The sequence below is a fragment of the Daucus carota genome, chromosome 1 (genome assembly GCF_001625215.2).
Source record: "Daucus carota subsp. sativus chromosome 1, DH1 v3.0, whole genome shotgun sequence".
Taxonomy (NCBI): domain Eukaryota; kingdom Viridiplantae; phylum Streptophyta; class Magnoliopsida; order Apiales; family Apiaceae; genus Daucus; species Daucus carota.
Genome location: NC_030381.2, coordinates 51,385,932 through 51,404,106, shown reverse-complemented (window position 1 = coordinate 51,404,106; position 18,175 = coordinate 51,385,932). Strand labels below are relative to the sequence as shown.

The 18,175-nt window shown below is 33.1% G+C and overlaps 2 protein-coding genes across 2 annotated transcripts; both read left to right on the top strand.

Annotated features, from left to right (window-relative positions):
• Nucleotides 1-2,907: 2,907 nt before the first annotated feature.
• On the top strand, nucleotides 2,908-4,467 carry LOC108219215 (replication protein A 70 kDa DNA-binding subunit B). The gene is made up of 4 exons (XM_017392572.2): nucleotides 2,908-3,397; nucleotides 3,593-3,750; nucleotides 3,843-3,963; nucleotides 4,035-4,467. The coding sequence occupies exons 1-4, from the start codon at nucleotides 3,248-3,250 to the stop codon at nucleotides 4,239-4,241; spliced, it is 636 nt and encodes a 211-aa protein (XP_017248061.1). The 5' UTR covers nucleotides 2,908-3,247; the 3' UTR covers nucleotides 4,242-4,467.
• A 3,768-nt stretch (nucleotides 4,468-8,235) lies between these two features.
• LOC108195051 (uncharacterized) lies at nucleotides 8,236-15,338 on the top strand. Its single transcript, XM_017362015.2, has 13 exons — nucleotides 8,236-8,443; nucleotides 8,636-8,697; nucleotides 8,906-8,977; nucleotides 9,143-9,218; nucleotides 9,394-9,464; nucleotides 9,593-9,694; nucleotides 12,251-12,340; nucleotides 12,551-12,625; nucleotides 13,358-13,390; nucleotides 13,613-13,690; nucleotides 14,067-14,138; nucleotides 14,546-14,646; nucleotides 15,021-15,338. Exons 1-13 carry the CDS (start codon nucleotides 8,389-8,391, stop codon nucleotides 15,040-15,042), a joined length of 909 nt encoding a protein of 302 aa, XP_017217504.1. The 5' UTR covers nucleotides 8,236-8,388; the 3' UTR covers nucleotides 15,043-15,338.
• The last annotated feature ends 2,837 nt before the right edge of the window (nucleotides 15,339-18,175 follow it).

The following is an 18,175-nucleotide window of genomic DNA, read 5'->3' as shown; positions in this document are numbered from 1 at the left end:
TACCAAGCAGCCGAGCCGGGTACAAATCACGAACGGGGAACAGCTCTAACAAGTGAGTAATTTCAGAGCCTCTCTTGGTCTGTGCCCATGCTTTGAAAAGATTAAAAAAATTGCCAAATCCATCAACGACGGCTGCCTTCATTATTTCAATGATCATGTCTAGAGGCATACTGCCAAAGTCATTGTTTTCATTACTCATTATCGTGGCAAGGCAGGTTATTACAACTCAAATCGAGCCTCTCTGTGTGTGCTGTAATGCGGATATTGTTTTTCTCTGGGTGCGTAACTCCCTACATATATAGAGGATGAGCACTCACGGGCGAGGCACCTGAGCTACTAGCTAACTACGTATATCTACAAACAATTATACAACGTTTTTCATATGTCAATAGTCCACGTACTATCCGTATTAGAGAACATACCTAAATAATATATGTGCCCCTCGACTAAACCTTAGATATACAAAATTTACACTTCAGCTAAAAATTCATTTTAAACTACGAAAATGAAACCCGTCAACTTGGCTGTTGGGCAGGAAAATGGCTTCAAAGAATATTAATAAAATATTTAAGGCAATTCATGATAAACTTACCACAATTGGGCATTACGTTTTATACACAATAATATTAGAACTAATATTATAAACTCTCATTCAAAGTCGGTGTTCACGGATAATTCAGTAAAAATACGGACATCTATAATATACTTCAGTACAATCACAATTCATAGCCTCCTCACATTCAGTCTTCCAACACAATGTTTCTATTATATGCCGAAATATTACTAAACTTCCAATTAAAAACCCATTCATTGGGCTTTAACTACATATAATTGCAAAGCGAAAGGCACTCTGTAATGGACGTTACTCTGAATCACATGTAAAGCATGGTAATAACAGTGTCCACATTCAAATAATGGGAGACATAAACCGCTACGTATACCCCAATCGAATAATTATCAACGACGTTACTCAGGCAGCAATTAATATTATCCAAATAATTTCTTAACGCCATGTAACGTCGTCCTTCTTTATGAAAGGGATCCTTAAAGACACTACAGCATTCTAAAGGCACACTTCCTCTCAGACTATATATAGGTCATACAATCAAAGACATTTGGCAACAACACAACTGCAAAATTACACGACAATATCCAAAGTTAAACACTTTCTCAAATGGCTGCCTCGGGTACAATGATATCGGCACTCACACCTCAAAAGGATTCCGACACCATAAACGTTCGGGTAACTCGTGTGTGGGAAGCTATCAACAAACGCAATGGCCAAGTGATGTTCACCAACCTCATACTGCTGGATGAACAGGTAGGGCAAACCATCTTTACATATAGAGCATGCTATGTCTCGGCTCGCAATAATAATATTCAGTGCACTGCTTACTTATTTCGTCCGCTATAACAACTGAAAACTGCAACAGGACAATCACATTTTAGCCACTGTCAGAAACAACCAAAAGGATATCTATCTCCCACTCTTGTCTGAGCAAGGAGTCTACAACATATCGAACCTCAAAGTCGTGCCCGGACCGCCTTCGTACAGGAGCGTTGACAATGACCTCGCGATAAACTTCTACTATAAGACCAAGATACAAGCGGCAGCAGACACTGGCGTCATCCCCCACCACAAATTTGAGCTTAAGCAATTCAAAGATATTCCAAACTATGTGGCAAATGTCGCAAACTTTATAGGTACGGTAAACAGTTTAAGTATTCACCAACAATTATGCCATACTTATTCAATCTTACACATGTACAGACATCATGGGATTGGTCATCAACTACGGTGAATTGGAGACTAGAACAAATGGCGCACAGAAGATGGATGTCACCTTGTCAAATGACAGGCAAGAACCAATTGTCTTCACAATTGCACATTTAAATATGATTCGTAATTTAAAATTTATCTCTACCTGCAAAACGAACAATAATCGTCTCTTTATCTCTTCAAAAACAAGGAATGAAAGAGTCATAGTAGCTTTATGGGAGAGCAGAGCAACCAACTTCCTAGACTTGCTGCCAAAAGAGGGAAAAGACCCAGTCTTTGTCGTCATAACTGGCTTGCTGGCTAAAAAGTACTCGGGTACGCACTAAATATTACCAGTTACCCCATATTTCTCTTGTTATATTCACTGAATTGCTGACGTTTACTTACTGCAAGCGAAATTTTTAAACACTTAATTAAACGATGACATATGGCACCCTCTTATTAGTCTGCGTTTAAATTCCCCACAATTTGATAAACATGTTGGGTACCGTTACATAGCAGCCCAGTTTGTCTGTTTCTCATTTTTTAAATTTTTTGTGCCCATTATTGAACTGCTTTTACAACTTTCTAATGCATGTCCTCCATTTTCCAATTTCAAAATCGGGGACCTATTTCAATGCCACCATACTGCCATCTAACTGCTATATAACCCTTAAATTTGACCTTCACTAATAATGTCTTCCTGAATTCACAAACAACCACGCCTGACACACTTCCGAAACCGACTTCATCATCAAAAAAGAATGCTTCACACCTCAGAGATAGGTGATTACTCAAGCAAAAAATATCCACGACGTACTAAAGTCGTCTTCAAACATCTGATGAAGTTATTATATGCCAGCATTACTTAATTAATAGCACCCTTGCAGCTTAATTCACCTTTTTGTAAAATAGGGGATACAATTACACTTTACGCTTTATTTATAAAATATTTGCCATTCATATTTTCCGGCCTAAGTACTTTATCAAATACTCAAATGAAAACAAAGGCATATGTAAGAAACCATATCAGAGTGCTACCATTAATATAATAGAACACTTTTAAATACTTGATTCACAATCTCTTACCTGGAATGACAAGTACCTAGAGTAGCAGCAGCTACTGCTGCTCTCTCCATGCGCCTCAATGTGGGAGTAGCAGCATCAGCAGAGGCTAATGTACTTGCACCTCCAGAATTAGTAAAAACCTAAAAAATTGGGGAAGAGATTTAACGAAAAACATCACTTCATGCTGAAAAGGTTAAACCAGCGGACCACAGAAACTGACATTCTCCTCTTCAGCATGCAGTACAACCAACATCAACTAGAAATCTGTTTTACAGTGGAACAACTGAACACAATGCACACCTTTCTATTTCTTTTGCTTGCCCTTATTTTCTTGGTTACTTTTACGCAGAGAATGTCCTGCTGTCCAGCAGTGATGCCACAAAGACTTACTTCAACATAGATTACCCGCCACTTCAATCCATGAGACAAGCTATATCAGAAGAAAATGCAAACCGGGGAAAAGAAATGCCAGCACCTGTGACACTGCGTTTTGTTCAGTCGGAAAACACATCTGCTGGTGAGTCAAATATCAGGGACATATTGGAGGCTAAGCTGCCAGCTGCCACTACGGTAAGAATGCCCTAAACAAGTAATCTACTGTTTCTTAAAGATCCACCGGCTACGCATTATATTTTTAATACCACAATCCTTAACATAGGCTCACCTTGGATTAGTCTTTATTCACAATCCCATGACAATCACACCACATCTCTTTATTGGCCAAGCACTTAACGATGCGGAAAAAAAAAACAACTTAAATTGTAGTTTCTACGACGGACATGCGAGGCGACAATAGTGGCAGTGATGGAAGGCGAGGGATGGTACTACAATTGTTGCCCACGATGCGCCCGCAAAGTACAGAATACCGAGGGGAAGTATTACTGCACATTCTGCTCTAAGGAGGCCGAAGACTTCAGGCCACGGTAATTTAACTGAAATCATCCTTTACCATGAATGGCAACCACATTTGCATTCTATTAAAAAAAAACTAAGGATACTCATCAATTGAATACAGGTTCAAACTTACCGTCCGAGTGGAAGATTCAACAGCCCAAACAACTTTCACCCTCTTCAATAAGGAGGCAGAACAGATCGTCGGCATACCAGTGGACAAAATTATCGACGAGCTTCCAGAGGTGACCCAAAATTTAGCATCAGGCCCATTCATATATAACTTAGACGGCATTAACTTTTGTACTGTTTGCAGGGCACTAACATTGGAGAAATACCCCCGGTCATTAGGAACATAATTGGAAAGCGTTGCGTGTTCGATGTGAAGATTAATGAATATAACACTGTCCGCGGTTACGAAGATTACACGGTGTTTCGCCTTAAACTAAGCGACCAGATGGAACGGGCATCCACCAGCAACAAAGACAACACAGACAGCTCAAAGAAACAGAGGGTCAACTGAGAAGGTCCGGGAGCAAGCAAAATCCAACACTGCAAACCACTATTGCATCGTTTAGTTATACCGCACATTCCTTAGCAGCATTACACTATGCACTAGATCATCTACTACACATGCATCAGAACTTTAAACACATGCACATATTTCTATTGCTTCAGCATTTTTAGCCTTCACAAATAGCATTACTTAAGAATATGTTCTTTTACTGTTTATAATATATGGCAGCAATACTTCATCTCATTATTAGCGATTATTCCGCCTAATTAAATTCTCCCAAGTCATTTACTATAATAAAAGACAACCATTTTGAGGAACTTAGTGTAAAAAACTGCTACTATGGACTTAGGCCCGTCTATTCGAATATTTAAAAAAAATGTGGAAAGGTTAAAACATAAACAAATTTAAAACGCAATACCATATTATCTGACATATATCAAATATTATCATAGCACATAATTATGTTGGCGTAAAATATAATTTTAACTTGGTAGGAATATGTTTTACAACTATTTTCAAAGACGATCAACAATTTTATAAATCAGTATGGTGGATAAATTTGATAAATTAATTACTCCCAAGCTCGAAAAAGGTGGTAAGTTAACTATTACATATTGCCATAACTATTTAAACGAATATACTTTTTCGATTCATGTAACTTCCAACTGATTTAATATAATAAGAGACATTCACTTAAAATAACTGATTTCACTGAATTGCAACACAGAAAATTACAACAAAGCATCGTATTAATTTCATACATAAAATATAATCATAAACAATATCTGATTTATGTGAACTAAAACTTTTGGTGTCCGTTTGAATAAATATGTACATAACTGCTTTTGTTCCCTAATTAATTTATAAGATGTTCATCTCTTCCAAAAGTTAATCACTGAAATTAAATAAATGAGTAATTAGACAATATCCAAATAAGATGCAAACATTTGAAAAAAATGAGATAAATTTTTTTATTACGCTTCTCTTTTTTAAATAGCTATATAAGATGGAATATGTAATGCAGTTTATAAAAAGAGTAATGCTACGTCCACAGAAGACGCTACAGAAAAAACTTACATAGCGTGAGTTGGCGGAGTATTAATGTGTTGTCGGCCACCTACCTAATTATCACTTCTATTCCTTTTTATTTTCATACTTCTTATCATTTCTGTTCCTTTTTATTTTCATACACCTTATCACTTCTATTCCTTTTAATGAAAATAAAGAGTCTAATTTAAAAATTTCCCATGTGATTTTTTCCAAATACCTAAATTATTTTAAAAAAGTTTAATTCATATGAATTATATTTTTAGTTTTTATTTTAGTTTTTCCCCTATGAATTTCACCTTTTATTTTTTACTGCCTTTTTGTTTTTAATTATTTATGTCACTTATTTTAACTGTATAATATTATAAAGTAAATTGATGACTTTTCTATATTACACTCCTAATATATAAAATATGTGTGGGTTTTTTAGTTATTTTTTCGCTTTTCTATATGTAATCACATTTTTACCCTTAATTACTCTATTTTCCAATGTATTTATATCGGTTGTATTTTTCTATTATTTCTAATATTTATGTTTTGATTGAAATTAATACTTTAAATATAATAGATTCATAAAATCAGTTGAAAAATATTATGAAATTGGGCAATTGAAAAATTAGTTGAAATATGTGATGAAACTTGTGAGTTAAAAAATATAAGTGACAGAAATACATTAGGAAAACAGTAATAGTAAGTAAAAAGATGATTGTACAGGAATAAATAAATAAAAATAAAAACTCACATAATATATATATATATATATATATATATATATTACAAGTCTAATATTGTGAAATTATCAATTTACATTAAAATATTACAAAAATAAAATAAGTGATATAAATAATTTAAAAAAAAGATAATGAAAATTAAATGATAAAATACATAAAAAAAAACAAAACAGAACTAAAAATATAATTCAGATAAACTATATTTTTATGAAAGTTATTTTAAAAAGTCACATAAACTTTAAATTAGAGTCTTCATTTTCGTTAATTATATTATACAAATAATCAACATAACTACATTGAAAAATAGAGTAATAAAAACTGAAATAGTGATTGCATATAAAAAAAAGTAAAAGAATAACTAAAAACCCCTCACATATTATATATATTAGGAGTCTAATACAGCAAAGTCATCAAATTAATCAAGATATAATACAGTTAAAATAAGTGACATAAATAATTAAAAATGAAAAGGCAGTAAAAATTAAAAGGTAAAATACATAAAGAAGAAAATAAAATAAAAACTAAAAATATAATACATATGAATTAAACTTTTTTAAAATTATTTCACTTATTTGAAAAAATCACATAGGAAATACCTCTTTATTTTCATTAAAAGGAATAGAAGTGATAAGATGTATGAAAATACAAAGGAAAAGAAGTGATAAGAAGTATGAAAATAAAAAAGAACAGAACAGATAATCAGGTAAATGGCCGACAACACATTAAATACTCCGTCCAACTCATTGTGTAAGTTTTTTCTGTAGAGCTTTATGTGGACGTAGCATTACTCTTATAAAAATTATGTAAATAGCGAACGTTACAAAATAAATAACATATAGCAGGCTCCGGAGTTTGTATCGCAACAAATTCCACGTGTTGCACCAGCGAATGTGTTGACTCAAACACAATCTTCGACCTGCACTGCTATACACGCATCGGGACATTTGAACAAATACAAAACTTCATATAACTTCCCCTCCTAATCTCAACTGCTTGCATCGTTTCAACCCGGCAAACAACGATTTGCACCCGGAGTTTGTTAGACAGATATATCAGCATATTGCACCAAAGAATGAGTTGTCTCAAACACAATCTTCGACCTGCAATGGTATGGACGCATCGGGACATTCGAACACCCACAAAAAATCATATAACTTCCATTCCACATCTCCTTTACTTGGAGCCTCTCAAGCCCAGAAAACAACGATTTGAACAACAGCGCCCGTGCCTTGCACGGGCTTCCACGCTAGTTATTATGTAATTGTTAAACATGGATGAATTTTTTAAAAAAATCAACTTTTATAAATATTTCAATTGTATAATAATATTTGTTGAATTTGTATTTATTTTGTCATCGAACTTTTATTACTTTATACTTTATTCTTGAAACTGATTTATTTTATTTTATTATAATACTCTCGTGCAAAATATTTGATAATATAGATATAATTTAAGAATTTTTTTTACAACTCAAATGCTATTTTGAAATTATTTAAGTATAATTGATAAATATAATATCATCAAATATTTTTCAAAATATAACGTGATACGTTATAAATCAAAATATATTGATATTAACTGCCTCCCATTTCTTTTGTTTTACCTTCTGTAAAAGTATAAACTATATCCAAATATCCAAATATAAGTCTAACCAGTAACCATTAAAATCCCGATTTGATAAATTAAAAGAAATAATCTATACTATAATATAATAAGGCAACATGGGTTTAATTTGTAGTCGGTACAAAATTTTGGTTTGGTCATCTCCTTTATAACTACAAGTCAAGTCGGTCACATGTAGACTTTTCTTGCTCTTACAATATTAAAGAGTTTTATACCGTTCAAATTACAAACACTTGTGATGTAATACAAGATAAAAAAACTCCACCATTATTCTTTTAAATATAATTTATATATAATTTATATACTATATATTATAATAAACCAATAGTGGTATAATTCGTAGTCGTCCAAAAAATGTAATCAGTTGGTAAATATAATCAGGTTAAAATCTAATTCATTAATACTTAAATACTAATAAGATGATGTTAAAATTTAAATTATAATTAATAAATTACGAATTCTATAGCCGCCCGTGCTTCGCACGGGTTAAAGGCTAGTATAAATAAATCTGACAATAAAACTAAAATAAAAGAGGAGTTTGACATTCAAGCCCGTTTCCTCCGTCAACAAACGACGCCGTTTACCGAAGAAGTCTCAGCATCGAATTCTAAATTTAATTAAACAACTAATTTTTTTCTCTCTCTCTCTCTCTTGTTCGAAAAGCTCTCAGAAAGCTCCTCGCTGTATATATACAATAAATTAACTAAAAATCTAGGGCTTCTATCGAATAATTTATTTAATCCGATTCATCCATGGCGGTTCAAGCTGGAATCGGCGTTTCTCGCCTCATCCTCTTAGTCGGAGCAGGTATGTATAGATACAACCACTTGTATGTATACGTGTGTTTCTTATTTACTTCACACACACACACACACACACACACACACTTTTATTCTATGTTAAGCTATGCATCTGTTCAATTAAAGAGGCGTATGTGTATGTGTATATGTATATGTATGTAGGGTTGTGTGTGAATATGTGTGTGATTTGTGTGATCAGGATATGGCGGAACGGTGCTGCTTCAGAATCGCAAGTTATCGGAAATTATAGGCGATATTCAGGTACTTGTTATTCACTCGAATACGTTGAGGATGTAGGAAATTGAATTTGTTAGTTTTTTGGTGGTGGATTGTTGTTATGGTTTCGGCACTTGAATTATTATTTCGTGTTTATGTAATTTTGAATATTGTAATGTAATTAGGTGAAAATTTGGTGAAGTTGAGTGTTGTGGCGTGATATGTTTTTTTTTTTTTTGTTTTTTTTTTGCAGTCGTTTGTAGCTAGGCAGGAGAAGAATGGGGAAAATGGCGAATCTGATATCTCTGATGCTATTGCTACTCAGGTATATACGTGCAATAAGCTTATCGTGTAATATGGATTTTCTAGATTGTTAGAAAGGGGAACTTGAAATTTGGAAACTCTGTGAATTAGATTTTTTGTTTGGGATATTGGAAATTGTTTTATATAGACAGATATTGTTGATGTTTCAAAAATTATTGGTTTATAGGTCAAAAGGCTAGCAATGGAGGTCAAGCAACTTGCCTCTGCTCGACAAATTACTGTTCTGAATGGGAGCTCTGGGGGTCCGTTTCATTATACCTTAGTCTTGAGCAATACTTTTGTACACTTGTCTATTTGTGTTTTTTTTCCCTGTTGCAAAAGTTGCTCTGGAATCCCCTAGTTGAAGATAAATTGCTTCTGCTTGTATACTTATTGTAATACTCATCTTGTCCTCTCCCATTAACGTTTTTGTTACAGGTAATGTAACGGCCTTGATAGTACCAGCTGCTTTGCTGGGAACTGTGGGTTATGGATACATGTGGTGGAAGGTATCATAATATATCATGCAGCTTTTTTTTTATTGTTTTGACAATACTCTAGTCTGGAGCTTAAATTTTTTCTTTAAAGTTGATCCTGTTTTTATCTTAACTTTTCTGTTTGTGCTTGATATTCTTAGGGTGTATCATTCTCGGACCTTATGTATGTTACTAAGAAGAGCATGTCTACTGCTGTTTCAAATTTGACAAAGCATTTGGAGCATGTGTCTGACGCTCTTGCTGTAAGTCTATGTTTTCCAAGTGTGTAAACTTGTTATTGGCTTATTTTTATATGATCATCTAGGGCTGTGCATTCGCTTAAACGAAACCGAAACCAAAATTTTTATCTGTTAACTAAAACCGAATTTAGCCAAAAATCCCTACTGAAAACCGAACTGAATTTAATTTCGGTTAAAAAACGAACTGAAATATTAATTTTGGTTATTACCGAAAACCGAATATCAATAAAAAAGATAACTCTGAAATTACAAGTCCATCATCAAACCATAGATCAGAATCAACACCAAACAAATTACTACTGAGTTCACATTCAAAATACTGCACTCTCCTGCACTCCTTTTCCTCACGTGGAACCTGTTTAGAATGTAAGAAACCTTGCAGTTTTAGTTATAACATTGCACAATGTACAGGATTTTAATTGGCTGTCAACTGTCCACTTTCTATTCTTTAAGCAACAGGTTGATGACTATTGTCCTGGTGCTAGTATAATAAAACATTGAATCAAAAAGATTTTTAAATTTGTACGAATGATGAGTGTTCATTACTTCTACAGGGCAATCTGATTCTGCAAGACCATTTAACAGTAGACCATACAACACCTGAGTTATTAAAGTGACGCTGTTAAAGACTTAAAGAGTCGTTTGAGACGGTGTTAATAACTATAACTATCAATAATATTTATAATATATGTAAATCTGTTAATAACTTCGGTTATTTGATTGACCGCGCTTAAATAACTGGAAAATTGAAATACTGAAATTTGAAATTATCCTACCGAAAACCGAGCTGAAGTTTTATATACAGTTTTTTAATTGAACTTTTTGCGGTTAATCAGTTCGTTTATCGGTTAATCGAACTGAATACACACCCCTAATCATCTGAGCAGAGCAATTACATTTATCTTTTGACCTAACGGTATACCATGCACGTTCTTTGCTTTCAACACTAATCTTCTCATTTTCTTGAACAGTATATTGTCAAGTTTGTTTTATTCTATTTATATATTGATGTGATGTGGAAATAAGATTTTATGTAATGAATTTGATAGAATAATTCAAAAGCTGATATGTACACATTCACTAATAAAGTTAAACAATTTAACTTGGAAAAAACACAGTTAAACTTAAAGCTTGTTGCAAGTGTTGAAAATTTCTTTATCTGGCCAGTAAATATGCTAAGATGTGCTCATGAAACCATCATTATCATCTCAAGCACATGCCAGTCAATCCCATTTTACTAGTACAATATAGAATTTGCAAGGTCGTTGCCTAGAATTTTTACAAATCCATAGGTTTGCAGAAGGGAAGGCTTATGGCTGTGACTACGAGACTCCACAGCTCAATGTATCGAGTAAAAAATTCTGGTCGTGTGACACATGTGTACGTTGGGTTCAAGTTGTGATGATTTCTAGAATGCAAACAAGTTCCCTAATCCTTTTTTTGTGCATGCTGAGATTAAGAATAGGGAGAAAATGGTTAACTTGGTTGGAAGAGGGGGAAGGGTTTAACCTTGGTTGTAGAGTTGTCATAACCAAACCTGTGTCCCTAAGCTCTATTTTATGACAAACCCTAGCAGATAGATAATTTTTTTAAATCTGTATTAAGTACCAATGCAAAAGCTCACAGTCATTAGAACAAATATACCTTTATAAGAAGGGAAAAGAATAGAAACCTGAACTTCATTCTTGCACAACCACCGCAGATGCAACTCAAACCTCTTTCTGAACTTAAATAGATTAAGATGATGAAGAGTAAGAGCAAGAATTTGAGGACAAGAAATTTAACTGAATGACTTCTAAACTTCTATAATTTTCAATATTATTGAATTATGCTTCATTATTGACAGTTCTATTATATGAGATATGCTCTATTATGTTTTACAGTAACTATGCTAGATATAATTTTAATTGTTAAATTTGCTATTAATTTATTTTTTTGGGGCAAAAGCACGAACACTGATGCATGGTATGATTAGTATAAATGTTCTTTGTGGTAATTAAGATTTCAAATATAATTGAGCCACAAGATAAGAGAAGTGTACTTTAAATTTCTAAACTGAATTTAAATAAAAATCTGATTCTTATTGTTCTCTTAAACGTTTTAATTTAAATTCTAAAATGGAAATTTATAGGAATTTTTTTGTCTTATGTTAAATAACCAGCTCCCCTATTGTGATTAATTATTTTTTTTATTAATTTTGGCAAAAACAAAAACACATAGTATGATTAGTATAATTGTTTCTTGTAGTAATCAATATTTTAAACATAATTGAACCACAGGGAAAAGAGAAGTGTTCAATAAATTGGAATATAAAATGAATGTAAATGAAATTTGAATTTTTAGAGTGTTATAGTGTTAGGATGAGCACTTACTGGGATCATATATTTGATATCAAATTTTAGCATATATACACTCACACTAAAATGTTAAATGTGATGTTTGCTCTTGATTATGCACATGAGCTCTGACTTGCTATTTTTTCTCATAAATCTCCTCTGGCTTTATGCATCAGCTAAACCTATTGTCACCAATTAATTCTTGTTTTCTTCTTAAAACCAGGCAACCAAAAAGCACTTGACTCAGCGAATTGAGAACTTGGATGGAAAGCTAGATGACCAGATAGAGGTTTCAAAGTTAATAAAGACTGAGGTACAACTTGGGTATTCTTGTTCATGGATCTTACTTTTTGCAGTAGCATAATATTGAGGGAGACCCCATATTTGCGTACATGTCATGGAGTGCATTAATAAAGATAGTCTGCTCTATTGAATGTCGTACAAGTTAAGAAAGTGAGATCTTTAATTACTATTCAGTACCAATTTAAACATTTTTCGTTATCTTCTTGAACATTTGAAACAGGTGACTGATGTTCGTGCTGAACTTTCGGATATTGGTTATGACCTGAATACTATACAGTCTCTGGTTCATGGCTTGGTGGGTATTTTATATGGGACTTCAATCCCCTTCTTTAGTGCTTGCTCACCTTAATTTAAGAGTTGCTGTAATATAATGTATTCATCAGAAGGAAAATTTCAATTTTCTTTTTTTAGCATTATGACTTTGATAATTTTCTTTAAGAGGATATATCCGCAAAGACTTTGATGATTTACTTGTCATGCTTTCTGGTTCATAATGAAGATGTCTGTATGTAGAAGCCTAAGGGGGGAAATTGACACTGCTTAATTATTGTAATCAACCGAGTCACATAGATCATGGTATCTAAGTTTCTAGATGCGCTCTCATCTTGTCAAATTAACTAAATAACCTGGAACATTATATTTCTCTGTTTAGATGAACATGTATTCATAACATATGAGCACAGATGAACTTCTATCATATTCTGTAACTAGTTGAAGTGTTATTAGCAATGAGGTGCCATACATAATTAACAAATTCTAAGTTAAAAGTGTTCCTCATGTGGACTCAACATGACCTACCCCTACATAATTGCTGAGAGGACGATAAGTTTAGAATATAAAAGCTCTATTGGGGTTTCTGGGGTGTTTGGTTTAGACATTTTGGGCTTAATAAAAAATTGTAGTGATTTGCCTTATTGTACAACCAACTTTGATTATTGGATAAGTATAATATCATTCTTGCATAGCCTTATCAGGGTTTTCTGTGTGCAATTTTTGAATACTTTCTTTTTTGTTACTGGATTTGCAGAATGGGAAGATCATGACTTTGGAAGAAAAGCAGGTACATGAACTTTAATATATGTAAAAAACTGTTCATCTTAATTTGCCGTAAGCCTGCGTCCAGTGATTAATCGTACTTGGCTTTCAAATATCTTGTATACACAAGCGAGGATGCCATGTAAAATTGTAGTGTTTCTGATGTTAATTTAATGCGATGTGGCAACTGATTACATGCTTTGATTCTTTCTTTGTCTAATACAATTGTTTTTTTATTGCTTAACAGGATTTTGCAAATAATGGCATCTTATACCTGGTTGACTGTGTTAATGGAAAAGGGGTTGCTTCACCACAAATGTTGCAGGTTTGTATGATTTTGTCATAAAAACATGTTTCTGTTAACTTATAGGTGGGAGATACTGCTTACTTAATTATTGTGTATTCCCCTTTAAATGTCCCCAAACCTAAAAAACCATAATTGCATTATTATATTTGTGTATATTATCACCACATCTTTCCAAGTGACTTCCGTTGCATTCAAAAATTTGTGGTTGCTTCAACATCTATTTTCGTTCATCTAAATTATTAATTATATGCCCCTTTCCTTTGTAATATATCTGAGCCAAGACTTGTTACCATAGCAACTGAAGTGGTCGTGCACACAACATCTTCTAATTAGTTGGTTTCAGATGTACTGTGTACACAGTATAAACAATAAAGTATTTTTTTCAATGAATCAGGTGCAGGAGCAACTCAAACTTTCTGCAAAGACGAAGGGGTTACTAACTTCTTCAGAAGCACCGCCTATTAAGGTGGTTCTTTTACTTGATTTGTTGCAAGCTGATGTTACCAATTAGTTAGTTATCATTTTATCTTATGATATGGTTAATTCTAACAGACGTACAATTCCCTTCTTATATCTAGCATGGTATATACAAATGGGAAACTTTGATAATTTCAATATTTTCTCTATAATCTGTGGTGATATAGTACTGTGAGATTTTTTGCAGTATCTATTTACTAGTTGATCATGCTCAAAATGGGAAAGACAAAATCTTGACTGATCTATATCACATTATCACCCACACAAGATAAAGGTTAACTTTAACAGGAAGGAGGGCATGGGTTAAAAGTGGAAATGGAAATAAGTAAAACTATTGAGATTAAATGGTGTTACTTTTTTTTACATGAATAAATTCAATTTATTAATGTTGTACAGGGTTTTAAGGATATTGAAGACTTTCTGCTAGGGGGTGTCAACAGTCCTGCATCTGATGGCAAGGTTGAGAAGTTGCCAGGCCTACCCAGAAGAATGATTAGGTATTTGATCGTAACCTGTTCTTTGGGAGTTGGATGTTTCTGTGTTGTGCAGTTTGTGTTTTTCAGCTTTTTTATGTTAATGTTTTACTCCTTGGTGTTCTTTTATAGTCTGCCTCTGGTTAGACATATGTCTTTCCATCTATCATTTGTTAGTCTGGTTTCATGACGAATTAAAAGAAAATTATTCCATTTTGTATATTGGTGGTCTCATTGTAGTTTAACACTTTGTTTGGTCATGGAACTATCAACTATTCTTTCCTTTACTGTACTGCTGTCTCTGGTACAAGATGCTTGATATGATAATTTGACTATGCTGAGCTTCTTTAAGCTTTTAGATCTCATATATCTTTGTTTATTGTCATGTATCATGACAGGACGAGAACAGCCATTTGTTAGAAGAGAAGAAGCTTAAGAAAGTCTCTGCATGTTGCAGAAGATGACTCGTCAATAAATAAAGAACTTCCATCAGATAAATTTTGAGTATATGAAGTGCTGGAGACATCATGTTGAAGTACATAATTTCACATATTAAATTTATTTTCAAATTTCTACGAATTCCTTTGGAAAGTTAAATACGACCCAAGTTGAACAATGTCTTTCATTCTCATCTAGAAATGGGTAAAATATATGCTGACCTCTGCAAAGACTGATCAATAATTATTTTTTTTATTTGGATGTTTTTGATACTTTTACCAAGTGTTTGCATCCTCTAAGTCGTAATATTTAGAGCAGGGGATATTTTTTGGGCTGAAAATGTGGTGCATGCAGTCTTTTACTCTCGGATTACTCTCTTATTGAGGGAAGAAAGGCTTTCAAGTTCTTGCCAGAACTTGTCCCACTCATTTTGCAGTGTTCCTAGGCTAGATGTTACATGGCAATGGCTAGAAGTGTGTCCCTTGTCATGGTATGCGTTGGGTTCCAGAACCAAGAGTATCAGTTAAGGAAATATTAAGAATAGCTGATGTAACATGGCTCAGGCTTAATGAACACAAACAATAGAGGCAGACGTGCTATAAATGATTTGAATACTAAGACTTGAGGCCAAAAACTACGTTGCTCTCACTATTGTTTTTGGGGCGGCAGAAGTAGAATGGCGAGTCGTCGTGTTGGAGGATAAATGGTAAGATTGGTATAAATAAAATTGTAATATATACAAGCGGGTTGTCGCTGTTGTTTTGGGGTGGCAGAAGTAGAGTGACGAGTCGTGTTGGAGGATAAATGGTAAGATGGTATAAATAAAATTGTAATATATACAAGCGGGTTGGACAATGATATGGTGATGCACTGATGGCTTGCTAGAAATATATAGAGCTATTAACCAAAACCTAATCGACTTGTAATTTTTTTGTCAAAAAATCTTTAAACTTTTTGACAATTTGTCACAGTAGGTACTAGGTACGACAACAAATAAAAACAGTAAGAATTAGCAAACAAAGAAACATAAACAGTAGCAATTTGTCACAGTATGCATGGGCTGTTGGGCCGACATTATAACCAGTGTAGGCCTAGGACTGATCCACAAAGCTCCTTAACAGGCCCAGACTAGCTAAATAAGTTTCAGACAACAAAATCAATACGATTAATCATTTGTCAAGCCTAAATATAGTCGAAAGAATCTTAAAGTTAATTATTTTGTCTCATGAGATAATTAGGCCGGTTTTAAATCTTCAATCCTTACTTTTTGACACAACAAAGAAGATAAAAGTGTCTGAGCCCACCAATTAAAGTGAAAGGACATCAATATTCCATTTACACAATATGACAATTGTAGGCTTTTAATTCACATGGTCGGCAAAAGCTGTTTGGGTTCAGCCCAAATCACATCTATTTTATGACAACTATCTTGCAGTACAGACTTGGTATTCTTTTCACATTACTTAATTTCTTTTATCTTTATCTGTATACAGTAAAAATATATTGTCTAACCTGAAAAAAAGTATTATATTGTCCAAGAGTAATCTTTATTTTATTATAATTATAAAATGATTTTGTATCAGAACCAGATAGTTGACTTCCCCTGCCTAATTAAGATGTAGCCTTTTACCTCAGAATAACACTTGCTTGTATACATGGAGGGAGAATGTAAAGAATATCATTCCCCATGTAGCAGTGAGCATTTGTGTAAAATAATTATGTATAATTTAGTAAAAGTATATTCTTTTAACACTTGAAGCTTGAGTCGAATAATAGCTATCACTGTTGACCGAACAATAATAATTAATTGGTCCTTAGTATAAACCTAGGACCTCCAAACATTTTGTGCTCATGATAATTTTCAGACTTATTTAATACTCCTTCAGTTTCTCTCTTTTTTTACGGTTTTCACTACGTATTTTAAAGCGCATGTAACATATAACTTCATAATTTATTTTAAAATTTTATTTTTATATTAAATATTTAAACACTAAACTTTTATCCAGAAAAAAATTAAAATAATTTATGTTATAATATGTGCCAAGTCTCTGCTCCCAAGATAAAATACTTGGGAGTAAATATAAATTTGACAAAAATTATATAAAAAATTAGGACTCTAAAAATCGAATTCAACTGGGGACCTGCACTGCTTAACCTGCTTAAAGATATCAACATCTACAACAGTAAATTTGGCAAAATTTGAGCTTGGGTACAATCTCTTTAATAAACGTTGATTAGGGAAAAGAAAATAGTGGTCTAAGCATACTGAAAGTTACTTTCATGAGACAGAGACAGGGAACCTATGGGAGCTTCACCTGAATTCTTTGAAATGTCAATACTAAGACTTTTCCCTGTACCAGCTTCCTTTTTTGACATGTGTTTTTACTATTTGAAAGCAACATAATGAATATCCTAAGTAACCTACAGTAACTACTTCAGGGGTTGCAACTTGCAAGATACAGCTGCATAATATATATTTACATGCATGAATTGTTTCATTTAATCATAATATTACATCTGTAAAGAATCTTAAAGCAAGTTTGGACAAAATCAAAGACAAAAGATATGTAAGTTGATGAAGTCATGGTCTTCATGCTAAATTCACCCATAGAATCTTGAATTGAGAAAACATCACTGTCTAAACTTGGTCAATGTTTGAAGAGTCACCAGTTTGGCCACCTTCTTTACTTCTTTTTTACCTTGAACAAAACAAGCCACATCCAATCATTTGCTTTAAACCAAAAAAGGAGGATTATAGTAGTAGCATAGGGTGGGAAGATTAGATGTTTTTAATTACTTTAAGTAGTTAATCAGAAAACAGTAGTGCTAGTAATATTCACATGGTTTTCAGAGCACTCTTTTGTTGATTCCAAAGTTTTAGGTAATCTTTTCACACCTGAAAGCTGGTTAATGCTAGTAAGACTGTAAGAGTAGTCAGATGTAGCTAGTAATTTTCAATTTTATTTTGGATCTGACTTTTAAGGGTCTTATAGTTTTTTTTTAATTTAATAAACATGTTTTCCGATACAGAGAGATTTTTGTCATTAAATTATTATCTGCTTGGTCGTTTAAATAATGTGATTATTATGGGAAGTCAGTGAGAATAACACTGTTA

Excerpts from the sequence above, each read along its gene's own strand:
- LOC108219215 (XM_017392572.2), top strand. The coding sequence starts at position 3,248 with ATGAGACAAGCTATATCAGAAGAAAATGCAAACCGGGGAAAAGAAATG. Across the intron at positions 3,398-3,592 it reads AGCTGCCAGCTGCCACTACG|TTTCTACGACGGACATGCGA; the intron begins GTAAGAATGCCC and ends CTTAAATTGTAG. Across the intron at positions 3,964-4,034 it reads TTATCGACGAGCTTCCAGAG|GGCACTAACATTGGAGAAAT; the intron begins GTGACCCAAAAT and ends TACTGTTTGCAG.
- LOC108195051 (XM_017362015.2), top strand. The coding sequence starts at position 8,389 with ATGGCGGTTCAAGCTGGAATCGGCGTTTCTCGCCTCATCCTCTTAGTC. Across the intron at positions 9,465-9,592 it reads ATGGATACATGTGGTGGAAG|GGTGTATCATTCTCGGACCT; the intron begins GTATCATAATAT and ends TGATATTCTTAG. Across the intron at positions 12,341-12,550 it reads CAAAGTTAATAAAGACTGAG|GTGACTGATGTTCGTGCTGA; the intron begins GTACAACTTGGG and ends CATTTGAAACAG.